The sequence below is a fragment of the Momordica charantia genome (genome assembly GCF_013281855.1).
Source record: "Momordica charantia cultivar OHB3-1 chromosome 11 unlocalized genomic scaffold, Mcharantia_2.0 BLBB01000011.1, whole genome shotgun sequence".
NCBI classification, from domain to species: domain Eukaryota; kingdom Viridiplantae; phylum Streptophyta; class Magnoliopsida; order Cucurbitales; family Cucurbitaceae; genus Momordica; species Momordica charantia.
This window is the reverse complement of record NW_028275159.1, coordinates 8,732,262-8,748,650: the sequence shown is the minus strand read 5'-3', so window position 1 is coordinate 8,748,650 and position 16,389 is coordinate 8,732,262. Positions and strand designations below refer to the sequence as shown.

General features: G+C 36.1%; 3 protein-coding genes across 3 annotated transcripts; 1 reads left to right on the top strand and 2 right to left on the bottom strand.

The window, feature by feature from the left end:
- On the top strand, positions 1-8,021 carry NHX3 (Na+/H+ (sodium hydrogen) exchanger 3). Its single transcript, XM_022283830.2, has 14 exons — positions 1-253; positions 882-1,000; positions 1,084-1,181; positions 1,272-1,331; positions 1,440-1,486; positions 1,609-1,803; positions 3,276-3,322; positions 3,426-3,492; positions 4,417-4,517; positions 4,613-4,714; positions 6,751-6,901; positions 6,997-7,059; positions 7,165-7,248; positions 7,397-8,021. The coding sequence occupies exons 1-14, from the start codon at positions 98-100 to the stop codon at positions 7,706-7,708; spliced, it is 1,602 nt and encodes a 533-aa protein (XP_022139522.1). The 5' UTR covers positions 1-97; the 3' UTR covers positions 7,709-8,021.
- An 842-nt stretch (positions 8,022-8,863) lies between these two features.
- Positions 8,864-10,284, bottom strand: LOC148208077 (putative lipid-transfer protein DIR1). The gene is made up of 2 exons (XM_088119432.1): positions 9,826-10,284; positions 8,864-9,108 (listed from the first exon to the last, which is right to left on the bottom strand). Exon 1 carries the CDS (start codon positions 10,139-10,141, stop codon positions 9,836-9,838), a length of 306 nt encoding a protein of 101 aa, XP_087975558.1. The 5' UTR covers positions 10,142-10,284; the 3' UTR covers positions 8,864-9,108; positions 9,826-9,835.
- A 1,669-nt stretch (positions 10,285-11,953) lies between these two features.
- On the bottom strand, positions 11,954-16,276 carry LOC111010586 (SWIB complex BAF60b domain-containing protein). Its single transcript, XM_022284056.2, has 6 exons — positions 15,720-16,276; positions 14,517-14,628; positions 14,258-14,429; positions 13,988-14,181; positions 13,203-13,347; positions 11,954-12,347 (listed from the first exon to the last, which is right to left on the bottom strand). Exons 1-5 carry the CDS (start codon positions 16,130-16,132, stop codon positions 13,222-13,224), a joined length of 1,017 nt encoding a protein of 338 aa, XP_022139748.1. The 5' UTR covers positions 16,133-16,276; the 3' UTR covers positions 11,954-12,347; positions 13,203-13,221.
- Positions 16,277-16,389: the final 113 nt, after the last annotated feature.

Below are 16,389 nucleotides of genomic sequence, written 5' to 3'. Positions count from 1 at the left end.
GGCAAATCTCTCACTCTCGCTCTCACCGATCGTCACCTTCTTCGTTCCATGTTAACGCCTTCCGGACCTCGCCGGAGATTTGAATCGACGGAGACAAATGGGAGTTCTCCAGACTCTGCAAAACATCGGCAGCGACCACGCCCAGGTTGTCCCCTTGACGCTGTTCGTCGCTGTTCTCTGTTTGTGTTTGGTCATTGGCCACTTGCTCGAAGAAAATCGATGGGTCAATGAATCCATCACCGCCATTATCATTGTATACTCTCTTCTGCTTCTCTATATCTCCTCGTATTTGGCTTCATCATCGATTCTTCTGTCGTTTGCTCTCATTTTTTTCCAACTCTTGAAGAAAACAGAGTATACCCACTTGCTTGATTGTGCTGGATATGACTTCATAATCTTTACTTTGTCTGAAAGGTTATACATGCCACGATAGATGATTGAGTGATTTGTACATGCGTGTTGTGGGCCTTATGAGTGAAACCAATATCAAAGTGATGTGGGAATTGTCCTAACAAGTTTAATATATGGAAATAGATGTTTTTATGCCTCTTAATAGCACTGTGTAGGTTTTATAGTGCATGAACTTCTATGTCACGTCTCCATATCTTCATAATATCGTAGTACCATATTGTCTATCTTGGGATAATTAAATCTTGTCTTTGGTCTAAGCCCGTATGGTTTTACATTTCAGCCTCCTATCAATGGAGATCAGGATGTTGATATTACAATAGCCTCCTACCTTTACTATTCTATTAATATCCTTAATTACTCACAAGCATTCCTGTCGGAATATTGACGACGGGATTTCTCTTCTGCTTCCATAGTTGTGATTATACAACGATGGTGATTGTTTTCTTATTCTAAGTTTTCTGTTTAAACAGGGAGGTATTACTGGATTGATCATATTGTTCAGTAGCGAGGGGAAAAATTCTCATATTCTAACTTTTAATGAAGAAGTGTTCTTCATATATCTCCTTCCGCCAATAATTTTCAATGCTGGGTTCGTACAGGTTTCTGGTCGTACCTTTTTATACTTCATGTGTGCTTAACGAATGTTTCACTCGCTTATCTTCATGTCTGCAGATTTCAGGTGAAAAAGAAGCAGTTCTTCCATAACTTCTTGACCATTATGCTATTTGGGGTTGTTGGTGTTTTTATATCTGCACTCATCATAACGGCTGGTATGAGCCAAATCTTAATTCAATAGTGTAATGTTGGGTCACTATAAAAAAATTTGATTTACGTGAAATGATCCTTTGTGCATTGATTAGGCAGTCGGTGGCTGTTTCCCAGGATTGGCTTTCATGGTCTGTCGGTGCGGGACTATGTTGGTGAGACTGAATTTTGAAAAGCTAATTAATAGCCGTATGCAATTGATGCCAATTAGACCAATGCAGTTACAGGGTAGTTGAATGAAGATTTTTCTTTTCTTGATTCAGCTGTAGGTGCTATTTTTTCATCCACGGATACAGTATGCACCCTGCAGGTTAGCTTTCTCTGCAACCATTCTCTTTCTCATAATCACCAGTATCAAATTCCATGACCTACGGTTGCACTCTCATGTTTTATTTCCGTGGAATTTTCTATTACTGATGGTACTTCATTCAGGTACTACATCAAGAGGAAACACCTTTACTATACAGCCTAGTCTTTGGGGAAGGAGTGGTGAATGATGCAACATCAGTTGTCCTCTTCAATGCAGTTCAGAAGATCGATATCACTAGGCTTAACAACAAGACAGCCCTTCATCTTTTTGGAGACTTTTGTTACTTATTTTCAACTAGCACTGTCCTTGGAGTGACGGTAAGCTTGAACTTGACTTCATAAAGTGTTACCGATATAGCTAATGTCCATGTGCTAGTCTAGATGCAATTTGTATACTTATGCTTCTGGTTGTATTGCAAAAACTCCTGAATTTTTGGGAGATTGAGGGATTAATTTTTTATGCATTAATTTGGTGTTCTCTTATTTTTTCTATTTTGATGCTCCATTTTTGGATATTTCTAACAAATTAAAGAACTTGTTTTGATTGAAAAATTGGTAGTTTCAGAATTAATGTTTCGTGGTTCCGGTATGAAACTGCTACTGATAGACAAGCTTGATAACTTTCACCTTGCTAAAGAAAAAGATGCTAGGACTGGGACGTGCAATAAATCTTGGTCTTTCTCATCTAAATTCTTGTTCTTCAATTTATCCCTAGGCAAGGCCGCTCTTCCTTCTTTATGCTTTCATTTGGAATATTAAATCCCTGATTTTATGTGGAATCTTCTGCTGAGGGGTCTCAATGCATAAGACAGGTTTTGGCCAGGAAACCTAATGTTTCTTTCTCTCCAACTGGGTGCAGAAACCGCTAACCACTTCTTCCTTGCTGGAGTTAAGTTGCTCTGTGCCTTTGGTTTGTCTACGGTTTTCCCTAGATCTCTCTAAGGATTTCCTTTCCTATGTTTTCTGGTCACCACCACCTTACAAAGTAGACCAAGTATTCCGTGACTAAACACTACCAGATAGATTATTTGAGAGATTTTTTTGAGAGGAATAAAGGGATCTTTACCAATTCTCTACTCTTCTTGTGCCTCTTACCAGTATAAACTTGATCAAGCCAGGCCAATTTAATATTTGATCCAGCCAGCTCTAAGGAACAGGTTCCTTATTCAATTATAGCCAATTTCGTCTTCTTCTTATGGATTAAAAGAGAGCTCTATCTATCTGAAGAAGGCACGGACCCCTCACATCTTACTGTTTGCAAGCTCACCCTGAAAGCAAGTTGGATCAATCTCTCTTCTAGCCTTCTATTTTACACTTGTTCAACGGAAATTCGTCTGTTATTGAAAAAAAAGGGTGATGTAAAATGCACCTTGCCTAATGCAGTGTAAAAGAGTTATTTTCAAATGATATAGTTTTAAATCTCAACCACTATGGGTTAGCCTAGTAGTAAAAAGGGTTGGGGAAGGGATTTTAGACTTTGGGGACCACAAGGGTTCAAACCCCACCTGCCTAGGATAAAGATGATGGCGTTTCTCGATAGCTTGATGTTGTAGGTCCTTTGATCTATCCCATGAGAATAATCAAGGTTCGTGGAAGGTGGTCCAGAATTCAGATATTGATTATCATAATAAAACATAAAAGAAATGGACAGATAAATTTTGATGCATATGGCTAGCACTAACCCTTTAGTTTCTGTTCGGCTATAATTAAATTATGTTTGGAAAATGTTTCCATTCAATAATTTTCATCTAGTAGAATAATTACATTGCTTTCGTTTACTTCTTCTGCAGACTGGGCTTCTTACAGCATTTATTCTCAAATCCTTATACTTCGGGAGGTTAGTACTGGTTTGTATCTTAACATACCAATTGTGACACATTGTCAAAGTAGGACTAGGCAGCCCAATCTGAGTGTAAATCCGAACCCGTATATGCTTACAGACATTCAAGTGTGCGTGAGCTTGCAATAATGGTTTTAATGGCTTACCTGTCGTACATGCTAGCAGAGGTAAATATGTTTACATGGTTTTAATTGGCAAATGAATTTTTATTTTAGATCCAGATTTTACTGAAGCTAGTATCCGCAGATAAACCCAGCTTACCTTCCTTTGGTTTTGGCATTATCACTGTTTAAAGAATCTCTTTCTCGCAGCTTCAGAGTATTCCTCTATAAAAATTTTCAAATCTATGGACAATTAAACATAATTTTCAAAGTTTCTCTTTGATCTTTGCTTTCTTCATGTGGTTGAGGATAGTTGCAGTTCAGAAATAGTGATACATGCTGCACTGGATCTATGTGTTTATCATAATATTTCCTTCAAAAACACATGATTTATGGTGTTATGCTAAAAAATGTACTACTTAGTCACAGAATGTTATAAATAACAACCTCTAGTTAGGCAATGGCTTGATATATGAATGAAAAATTGATAGGAACCAGAAACTGAAAGGTAATTTTACAGAAAGTAGTATTGAAGTAAGAAAGGAAAATTATAATATCCGAAACTCGTAGTGGTCTGGACTCTCCTAAAACTACTCCAAAATTCTGCCTGCCTCCCTTTCACCCAATTGCATTTATAACTGCTTTGCTAAGCACTTTTTAGCTAATATGCGCTTCTTAATATTTCCAATTAATATTCTTGTATATCCTATTATCTAATCATTAGATGGAAAATATTTAGGTCCTAACCGGCGAGCGCTACTATCAAATGTTTGACAACTAAGGAAGTGAAATGCAAAAACAGATAATTTTTTTAAAAAAAATAATTAACGGTCAATTTTTAACAGTGGTTAGAGATAGGTCATCACAAGTAGCACTCAACTGTAAGGTCATAGTTGATTTTCCATTTTTGCAAATGATGTAATTTGCTTTAATTATTGGTTAGAAAAATTAAAATCATTATTGTGGTTCAGCTTTTGTTTCATTTTACAGCTACTGGAGTTGAGCGGAATTCTCACAGTTTTCTTTTGTGGGATTATCATGTCGCACTATGCATATTATAACGTTACTGATAGTTCAAGAATTACCACCAGGCAAGTATCGACAGATCCTCAAGCTGCATGCTGAAGGTAACAATTTCTATGTTCCAATGGTTTTTGTAATCATCCTTATGACTTTTTTACGCCAGGCATGTATTTGCAATGATGTCATTTGTTGCCGAAACTGCAATATTTCTTTATGTGGGCATGGATGCTCTTGACATTGAAAAGTGGAAGATCACTAAATTAAGGTGCCAATTCACCGTGCTTTCTTATTTATATTCCATGAAGCTGTCTTGTAAGTCTTAAAAGGATAATTTGGATTGCAAATGTTCTCATGATGGTGGCCATTTCTCTCAATTTTTACATTTTCTTTTTACTGTGTTATAACTTCTAAGGTCTCTTTTTGGCCAATGACCTAACATTAAAAAATGGAATAATGGATACTCACCCTTCTCTTCTTATCATCTCTTAAGCTTTTTGTGTAATTCACCCCTAGTGAGATAAGACAATAGACCTAATGTAAGGAAAAAGACAAAGGAGGTTAATGGGCAAAATTATAGAGACCAGTAGACAGAAAGGATTACTTTACTTTGATCACTCTTATTAGCTATTTACTTGTATCTTTATTTCCCCCCTTTAAACGTGCATGCTTGGAATGATCAGAATGAGATTCAGTTGGAAGATCAAGCCTTAATTTTTTTTCTTTATGAAAACAAAGGTAGAAATTGGAGTGCCAAGTCAACACGATCAGGGATATTTGAAAATTTTTAAAATGAGGATCAAATTTACATTGATGTATTGTTTGTTGAAAAATTGTTACAATCTGCAAGTGCCACGTGTCTCTTTAAAGAGACTTTAAATGGAGCTAGCTTGGGAACTTAAAATAATTGAAAACTTTAAAAGTATACTTAAAACTTATGACGCCTTGAGGACAAATTCAAATCTTATATATGATTTAGAGATAAAAAGTAAAAACCATAATTGAGCTTTCTTTTGTTTTATTAACACACCTACCTTACTTGGGGCTAGAAAGTTAGATTTCGTTACCTTCACTTTTTGAACTAAAAAACACCTAATAAATAGTTTGATTTGAGAACCATTATGGTGTGGCCCTAGTGGTCAATAAGGGTCAATGAAAATAGTAGAGAGAATGAGTTCAAAACAATGATGACCACCTACCTAGGATTTAATATCCTAATAATTACCTTTGCCAAAATGTTGTAGGGTTGGGCGGTTGTCTCATGAGATTAATCAAAGTGTGTGCAAACACTCACGGATATCAAAAAGGAAAGCTAATAATAAAAGTTATAGTTATTGATCATAAACAGTAAAAAATATTATTCAATTGAACTTGGGTCTTTATTTTCTTTCCCTTAAAATAACCTTTTGTTATGATGAAAAGACGGATAAAATGAAATGAGAAAGGTAACATTTTTGGACAATTGGAATTCGTGTTTATTGGGTTTTGGAGTGTCAATGGCTCCCACATGGAAGTACTTTGCATGCCTAGGCTTCAAGTTTCTACTTTCTAGGCTTCAAGGGTCACATGTTCCCATTCCCATGTTAAATAACTCTCCAACTGCGTGTACCATAATGATGGTGTTTTCCTAAAATCAAATGGTAAGTGGAGAAAACTTCCCTTGCTATCTAACCACTCAATATGCTTATTATTATTTTTTTTTTATATAAGAAACAGAGAGAATATGTATTAATCACAAAAGAGAACAGCCTAAGGGGTAGAGAAAACCCCTCCCCAAAAAGGAGCTAAGACATGAAAGCCTTCCAATTGTGAGGGATAGACAAAGGGAGTGGTTACAAAAAGTTTTGCTGAAACTATATCACCACCTAGAACCACTCAATATGCTTATGGACATCTGTTATTACACAAAACAACATTGTGAAAGATATGCTTAAAAAGTATTTCTTGTTCTTAAACCTGGAGTAGGGTAAAAATCCACATCAGCTATGGGGGCACGTGCCGAACAAGTTCAGGGTTAGATTTGTTTTTTGAAGATTAAATCTTAAATATACCGTAATTGCCACAGGTAGTAATCCAATATATGCAAATTGTACAAAAAAGACAAATTAACACTCTTGTTCCATTAACATACGCAATGCGTTAGGGGACTTTCATATATTCATAGTGTGTAGAATTCCCGATTTTTGAAAAATGACGGGTACCTATCTAACTATCTTGACAGTGTTACCTGTTTGATTATGTGGCAATGTTAGAATATGTCACTTGTTCCTAATATCTTTCTTTTTCCCTAAAAAATTTTGGCAGTTTGTGGAAGCTACTTGGTACGTACAGCACTATAATCTTCTTGATATTGCTTGGTCGTGTGGCCTTTGTATTTCCCCTATCTGCTATATCCAATTACTGCAATAAGCGTGAGGATAGATCATCGTCTTCTACGATCACGTTCAGACAACAGGTCAGTGTCTTCTTGTGAGTGCCACAACCTTTTAAGCATGGAATCGTGAGAACTACACCAATATTGCTGATCTATGAACTGGTGAAATTGTACAGATCATAATATGGTGGGCTGGACTAATGAGAGGTGCTGTTTCCATTGCTCTGGCTTTCAAACAGGTGAGCCTTGATTTCTAATTAGAGCTGTTCATGGATATCAAATAATACCTGGGGAATATCATTTTCTGATATATGAGGCACCGGAAATGCTTATGTATTTTGAAGTTCACATATTCTGGGGTTACGTTGGATCCGACACATGCAGCGATGATTACCAACACTACGGTTGTTGTACTCTTCACTACGGTGGTACGAACATGTTCAATCTTCTTAATGTGTATTTTCTAATTATTCTTTGGTTCATAATTTGTACTTGTTTTACAAAGACCTACTTAGGAAGAGTAGCAATGTCGTGAATTGCCTATACCCTCAATACATTTTTTGTTATCAAATTCAGGTATTTGGATTTCTAACAAAGCCACTCATAAGATGTCTGCTTCCCCACAACCAAGAAACTAACCGTGCAAGCAATTCCGGACCGAAGTTCACAGAAGAGGATATAACTCTCCCTTTGCTCTCCATGGAAGAGTCTGCTGCAACCAACGTGCTTCGTGCAAAGGACAGTTTGTCGATGTTAATAGAGAGGCCTGTTTACACCATACATTACTTTTGGAGGAAATTTGATGATACCTACATGAGACCTCTATTCGGAGGGCCTCACAACAACCAACCCAGTCGCAACAACCAACCCAGTCATTCCAGATGTTAGAACACACGAGCAAAGTAGCACAACTCTGTTCGAACACACTAAAATGTTCCAATTCTTGTTGATTACTAATTTAGAACCTTGGAATGTTGGGCAGTGTAAAAGATGCGGTCATTTTGGTTGTCGAAATGGAGCGCAGTGAAAACTGCCATGGAAATGTTGGTTGGAAACTGACTGAATGTGCTCTTTCTAGACAGAACTTTGGGTCACATGTAAATAGCGCATATGTTTTTCTGAGAAATCAAGGAACATGTACTACCATTTGTCTTTTTATACACACATATATATACACATACAGAATCATCTTGTTTATATATGATCATTGAGCTGGAACTATTAGTCTGTCTTTCTTGATTCAGAACAGGGCCTCTTCTTAAGTTCTTTGATTGTTGGCATCATAAATGGACTTGTGGTCTGATTGGGACTCACTGCCTCTCTCTAATTCTTAGCCACAAGTTGAGAGGAGAATCTATCCTCGTCAGATGGGGACAGGAACTCATTATGTTGATTTATTGCAAGTGGGAGGTGGGAGCAGTGTATTTAAATTGCCCTTCTTGATTCATTGTTCCATTTGTCTTGTTTGTAGTACTGGACTTTCCTATCGCCAATGACCATCGGCTTTTCAGGTTGGATTTATCATTGAGGATAAATTTATTGATTATTTATGTGACACGGATAAGTCAGTGGAGCAGGATAAAGTAATTGCTGGTTCAATCTTTATTTTTGAAATTTTTATATATATGAATTATTTGTTAAAATGTTAGCATGGATAATTATTTATTTGGCTAGTTTTTTATTAAAAACATACTAATTCTCCTAGTCCATTAAAGAAAACTGGGTATAGATATTTTAGGTTGAATATGCCTAAGTTAATTTATTTATGTTGCTTGTCAAAGCGAATATAACTCTTCGGTAATTGACATATATTTTTAAGATGATGTGATTTGAATTCTCCACTCCCACATGTTATACTGAAAAAAGTCAAAGCGAACATAGTTCATCGATAATTAGCATAATTTATGTTGGCAAATACCCATAAATATAATCTTTAGATTCTACTCTTAATCTATTAGAAGTCTCAATAAAGTTGATACTATTATTAGATTGTTTATTTTGTCATATGGATATGCTACCATTTGAAAGAAATGGATTTGCAAATTTGATGGGAAATTTGGTAGTATTGAGTGACATAATATTCAAATATGTTAACACAATAATAATTTATCGATACAAATTAGACTTTTGCTCCTATAAAGCAAGACCAGGGAAGGAGAAAATATTCTCTCTCTAAACCAACAAATATGAAATAAACACACAAAAATGGAAGTCTAAAAACACATGGCCATATCAAAGATCACTCTAGTTTTTCCATTTCCAACTCCATGAGATGAGCTTTCATGCACCTGTCATGTAGAGAGAGAAAGATGAGAGAGACGGAGTGCAACACCGTGTTTAAGACTCATAAACGATGATGACGTTACTAGAGAAATTTGAAGAAGACGATACTCAGATAATATTTTTGTTTCTTGTTTAACCAAACAAATTTATAATATAATTATGTTTTGTAACTATCTTTTTAAGTAAAATTTCTTATTCAATCAAATTTTAAACATTAAGTTTCAAATAGGATTTAATCTTTTTTAATTCAATAATCAAAATAATCATGTTATGTTTTTCTTCTCATATTTTTTTTATTTGTTTTATAAATAAAAATGATGAAATATATATATAGGGTTTAGGGTTTAGGGTTTATATATATATATAAAAGTATTTCTCTCTAATGTTTGAGGTGTTTTATTATTGTTTAAAAATTTTCAATTTAGGTCTTAATATTTTAACCATTTTTAATTATATTGAAAATATTAAAATTGATTGATAATAAATTTACTAGTAACGTAAAAGCGTCTATAAGAACTATTTATTTTCTTCTTTTTAAGTAAACTACTTGATTCTTTTAAATTTTTATCAACCAATTTGACATAAAACAAGATAATCTTTTAAGCTGAAATCCTTTAAAACAATAAAACTAAATTTAAAAAAAAAAAAAAACCATCCACAAAAACTATAACACATCTAACAAGGAAGGATAAAAAGGAATAATAAACAAACATAAACGTTACCAAACCGACTCTAAACATGACACTCGGGTGGGGCTTGGATGCCACATTTGGGGGGCAATGCCATAGCATTAGCAGTATCGATCCCGACGGCCGGGAGGAGAGACTTGAGGTTGCAGAGACACTTGAGGTCGGCCCGATGGACCACTCCGCAGCAGGCCTCGGTCGGCAGCGGCAGCGGTTGGCCCGGGACCGTGGTCACCGCGGGCCGGCACACGGCGAGGTCCTTGGTGTCGATCTTGCACAAGGGGGACGCCTCGGCGCCGGACAGAAGCAGAGCCAAGAACAGAACAGCCACCATTTTTCCACAGGCCGCCATTGATATGATGGATGATATTGGAATGTTAGAAGCTTGAAAATTTGATGGATGGGAATTGGGAAGAAGGTGGGGGGGCTTTTATAGGGATTTTTGTGGGGAAAAGTTTGGATTTTGAGGATTGTTTTGTGAAGTTTTAGATGTTTCACGTGAAGAACCAGTCTGTTTGTGAGTCACGGGTTGGTTTTCAATCTCTATCTCTTTATATATTATATTTTCACTAGGACCGATCAGCGGTGATTGACATTACTCATTTCCTTATGGTCGGAGGTTCAAACTTTCACACAACCGATTTATTGTACTTAAAAGAAAAAATGTTCAAACTAGCATGTAGCATGAATGTAGTAATAGTATATTTTGATCCTGTACTATTCAGTTTAGTTATTATACTTTATTCCTTTCAATTTAAAAAGTGATTATTTTTATCCTTTCGTTTTCATTTTTTATCTTATTTCTTTAGATTGTAAGTTTAACATGATTTCTATTGTGTATGGACTAAAATAGTCACTTTTTTAAAAGTATAGGGATCAAAACGACTAAAATTAACCAAAGTTAAAAGTATGGAGGGTAAAATAGTATTTAAATTTTTTGGTCCATTGTTAAGTTTCTATTTGCTAACAAAATGTTGACGTAGCATTGATGAATTATATATTTATTCTTTTTTATATTATTTTAAGATTATCTGACTCTTTTTTTTTTTTTCATTTTTATCTCTTCTTTCTCTCTCCTCTCCTTGTTATGATTATAGGAATAATGGGTATTGTTTAACTAAAGTATAGGGACTATAATAGAATATAATTAACATGTTTCAAGATATTTAATCAAAGATTAGGGATTATAGTGACGAAGATAAAATTAAAACTTTAGAATATGATAATTTGCAGGAAAAACTGTTGAGACACAAGCCCACTGTCTATGTTTTGTTTGGTGGTGAAAGTCAAAAAGGGGAATAGTTTAATTCAAATAAACATTATAATATTTTTTTTATTTTCAACTTATAAATTCATATGCTTAATATTTCTTTTTCACTACTACAATGTTTTACGCCTCCATCAAAAGATTAAATTAAAAGATAAGACAAATTAATTATTAATTTAAAAAACTAAATTTTAACTTTAAAAGTAATAGTGTGAACTCACGTGTTAACATTTTGACAACTTGTATTAACTAGATTTCAAAAGCAGAAAAAATGGAACTTTGCTCTAGCTTCAATTTCAAAAGCATTCTTTTGAGTATCCCACTAAAAGAATTAAAAACAAATAAAAAAATCCAAAACAAAATTGTCATCAACAAATTACCAAGATTTAGAAAAATGCAGATTCTCCATCTCCATATGAACAACTATCAAATTTGAAAACCAATCAATCATATCCCAGAACCATATTCTACAAACCAGTCAGAACACTAAAAGGGAGGAAAATTTTTTTTTTAAATAAGAAACAACCTTCATTGGTAATACGAAAATGAAATGTGTACGAAGCAAACTCCCGGGAGAGCGAGAAGGAGAATGATAAGGATAAGGAAAGAACAACTAAACACAATGTTTGTCTCCAAGGGTGCGGCTCCATTTGCAAGTCTGTAACCCACAGGTCGCATGTTCAAACATTCGAGCGAGCTTAACAAGAAAAATCTTTCATGTCTCCTAAGCTCGGGAGTGGATGACCCCGCATAGGTTTGCTCCGACTCCAGGTTGTCAGAAAAAACTAAACACAACATTCTAATACTATCACTAAAAGGAATCTTCAAATAACAGAGTCTCAGCAGACCATATTCCAGATCCAGATGCAAAGAAGAAAGCAAAGTAGAAGGCTAAAATTGACTACAAGAAAACATAATATTTAACAAACTAGTGAGAGAGTAGTAGTAGATAACATAATTTTACCCATCATTATCAGCAGTGTAATGGATGTTAGAAACTCCCAGGGTCACTCTAACCTAAATAACCAAGTCAGACAAATGGAAACCCAAGGACTTGGCAGGCAGGCAGGCAATTGCAAAATAAATTCTGCCACAAGCCCCCATCATCATCATCATCATCATCTTGTTACATCCCCAAGTTCACACCTTACCTTCTTAACATATAATAAGATCCAAAAGCAAAATATTATCATCACTGATTACAGCATTTAAAAGAAAAAAAAAAAACCATATCGACTTTTTCCAAACATCGCCCTGTTATGTATAGGTCGCTAACACCATCAATCTGCAACTGCAATCAAGAGTCAACATTCTCATTAGTTTTCTTGGCCAGTCCATTCTTGGGTGCTTTTTGAAAAAGAAAAAGAAGACGACAAGAAACAAGTCCTTCAGCTAAAGGTAAAGTAAAAAATGCAACACGGCTGGCACTGCTAGAAAAAGCAGTCAGAAAGAAGCTAATCCTTTGGTTCTTTTCTTGAAATGGAAAAAGGAAGCAATATTTCAATTGAAATTCAAATTAAATGTCTAAAAGGTTAGAAAGCTATGAGTGCACAAATCAAATGTCTAAGCTCCAAATCGTTTTCCTGTCTTAAGTTCTAGACATTCAAATAAGGCATCTATAAACTCAAAAGGGATAAGTTTTGTACAGGATTACATCCAGACCAGAGGTAAATACTAATTGCTACATTGTATTTTTAGAGTTTCAGATTTGTTCTGTTATATTTTTAGAACTATTTTAGATAAACTAGAGATCTATATGTATAAGAAGTCAAGAAATCCTAATTTTGAGCTAGATTTTCTTTTTCTTTTTCTTTTTTTGATAAGTGGGAGTAAGCTCCCCTATATGCAAGGGCGCGCGCCTGCCCAAGGTCCAAACCTGAGAGACAACAAGGATTTTTGATAGCTAGATTTTCTATAAATAGCACAAGTAGGTATGGGTTAATCAATCAGCAGCCTCCAACACTCTAGAAACTTCAATCGATCAAATAATATGCTTCAAAAGAAATAAATGACCATCCATATGAATATGATGAAGCCAACGAGAAGGTTAAACTATAACAACATAGATACAGAAAATTTCCTCCAGAGTATGAATGAAATTAAATATCAGATGTAATATGGTATAAGAAAGTAAGAATCCACTAACCATCCTAGTAGATTAGCTATCATGATCTCCTAAATATATGGTGGCGGCCTAAAACTTCTGGGATTCCAAGAGCAGAAATGCTTTCGCAACCAAACAGTTCTTGGAGTTTTGCATCACACAACACCGCCATTGGGTTTAGAGGGTCCTGTTTTTAAGATCCCAAAACACGAGTAGAGAAAAAGTCATTACAATTTGATTCTAGATAATGTTTGATATAGAATCTACTTAAGAGTTATAAAGAAAACCCGACTTATCAGTCAATTAATTGAAGATCTATCATGCAAATGAATGATGATGGAGGTTAAAACATCCCAAGATTACTATGCAGCATTTTAAAGGCAAATGACGTCTCAAGTTGAAGAGCTGAACTCTAAATGAAAATGTATATTCTGAAAATAATTTGGTTGTCAAGTAAACAGTAGTACTCTACATAAAACGAGAGCGCATTTTTCTTTAAATCCTCAGGTACATAAATTCGGAAAGGAATAGTTCCAGTATCTGATTTTATTTCATGAGAGAAAACAAAGTGGCCATTCTAAAAAATGAAAAGTCAAATATCAAGGACCCTAATGCAAATATAGATGCACGAACCAGAGAACCATGAAGCCGGGGTAATGTTGTTGGGTAGCCACAGACAGTCAAAATTCTGAAGTAAAAAGTTCAAAAAGTACAACGGAGATTCATGGAAAGTATTTTTTGACACTCATATTATGATGGATAGAATTAAAGGCATGGTGAATGGTTAGCATTCAACAAAGTGAAAGTTTCCATAGTTTATTGCCAACCTCAAGATGATTGACTTTTATGTACTCCCATATTCTTCTCAGAACCTCTGTTTGGAGCATCTCCCTTCCATCAACACCAAAAAATTTTGCAAGAGCTTCGGATATAATCACAGAAGGACATATACTAGATTCTGCACCTTTTACACCAATTCCAGATTCATTCTCCACTCGCGCCTTCTTAGAACTTGATGGTTCTGACAGGGTTATAAAATAAACAATTAATTCTTCCATAACTGGGGGGTACGGGGGTGCATAAAACTGGATACTTACTTGTAGGTTCAAGAGGGATGATGTGTTTGGCTAGCAACTTATTCATTTTGAACATGTCGGTGCAGTCTGTTTCAAATACCAACCGCAACTCATCATTGCATATTATTTTCCTTTTGTTACTCGGATCCTGTAGGTTGTTTTTCCTGATGTATGCCCATAGCTGTTTCACTATCTGAACCAAACACAGACACATCGTATGAACCTCATAGAAAATAAAATTGAGAATCAAACAATTATGAACTGAGAAAGGGGTAAAAACCTCAGTTCTTGGCAATTCTGGTTGCCCAACAATAGCCTGAAGTTCAGGAGAAACACCACAGAGCTTGTTTAGACCCCCCGGGCCTCCTCTTCTCTTAGTTTTAGTTTGGGTACTGCAATCAAGTGGTAAAGGTGAGATTTTATCGGCCAAAACATGAATCTTCAGGCTCTCAAAACTAGAGAAACATATATTAGTTTGATATGTGAATAAAACAGTAAATAATACATATGGCCCTTCCATGAAATTGAAAACCAACTGAGAGATTCTTCCTCCATGCCTCTAGAGAATATTTACTGGCAAGATAGCGTCAAGGATAGGTAAGAGAAGAGTACACAACAAAAAAATGCCATACTTATGGCTCTCATCTGGTAAGGTACTAGCAAAGGCTAGTAAGTCATTTTCAAGGGTATGCTGCTGAAAGGTCAAAAGTCATTATGATATTGATAAAACAAGGTAGAAAGACTCATCACATGTAGATGCATTGTATCAATATCTATTTCCAGTAAACCTAAACTGCTTCCATTGCTCATCTAATAAAATCCCTACCTCCCCGCTTCCGTGCTGATGCATAATGCCAAAGACACAAATTCCTAAGAACATTTTGTCCATATATGTTGTATGGCTCTGCTGACCAGACTAACAACTAGTTATTCTAAACTAGCAACAAGAATATACATATAATACACTTAAAGGAAACAAACAGAAAATAAATGAAAACCCAACATGCTCGTACTAGATATCTATGTACACACATTTGACGTAACATCATAACAGGAAATTTACTTTTCCAACAGCCAAGACAAAAGCAGAAAGTCACGTTTATGACCAGAAACCCTGAGTAAACTTCTGAACATAGAGGAAAAACAAAGCAGGGACTCACTCGCCAACTTCCAATCGAAAATTTACAACATTGAACCTTCGAGTAAACCTACTAATCAGTGAACTATACTCCAAAATCCCCCTACCTTAACCAAGAGTATCAAAATTCACAACAAGTAAAGGAACAATTTTACTGCCTTCTGACCCTAATCCTTGAACTGCTGAAGTAATCATTGAAAAACAGAAACGAAAGAATGAAGAGACTGAAACTTTCTTTCACTGATTCAGTGGCAGAAGCAAGAATTTCACGCACACCCAAAAGGAACAACAAGTAACAATCAAGGGGTGAAACCCCAAAAAGAGACGAAAAGAAAGAGAACCCACCTTTCCTTGGGCGGGTCAGAAGGCGCAAGAGTGGGAGCGACGGCAGTGTCCGGCTTAGGCGGCGGCGGCTGAGCGGTGAAAGTATGGAAAGCCGAGGAAGTGGGGGAAGGGGCAGATTGGAAATTAGGGGTTTGATGAAGGGTAAAGAGATCTTTCTGCGGCGGCGGCGGCGGCTGTGGTGGCGGTGGTTGGTGGTGGCGGTGGTGGTGTTGAGGATGTAAAGGGTGAGAACGGAGGAGGAATTGGATCTGGGCATGGATGAAATCGACCTTGTGAGACAGGTCGAGGCCGAGCTTGGTCTCCAGCTCCTGAACGACGGCGTTAAGCGAGGAGAAAGCGCTAGGGTTTGCAGCAGAAGCGGAGTCGCGGAGAAGACATTGAATAGCTTGAGAAAGCTCTTGGTCTGTAACCATTTTACCCAACTCTCTCTCAAAATTCCTTCATATATTAACGGAAATTAACGGTCTCTCTCTCTCTCTCAAGAACTCTCTCTCTGCTTCTCTCTCTGTGTCTCTCTGTGTCTCTCTCTCTCTTCTTCTTCTTCTTCCTTTCTCTCTCTGTGAGTAGAAAGACAAAATGACAAAGCGGTCCATTCAGGGAAGAAATTCGAGTAACGGCAACCGGGTATGTGGGAGCTGTGACAGACCAATCACGTGGCGCCACGTGGTGT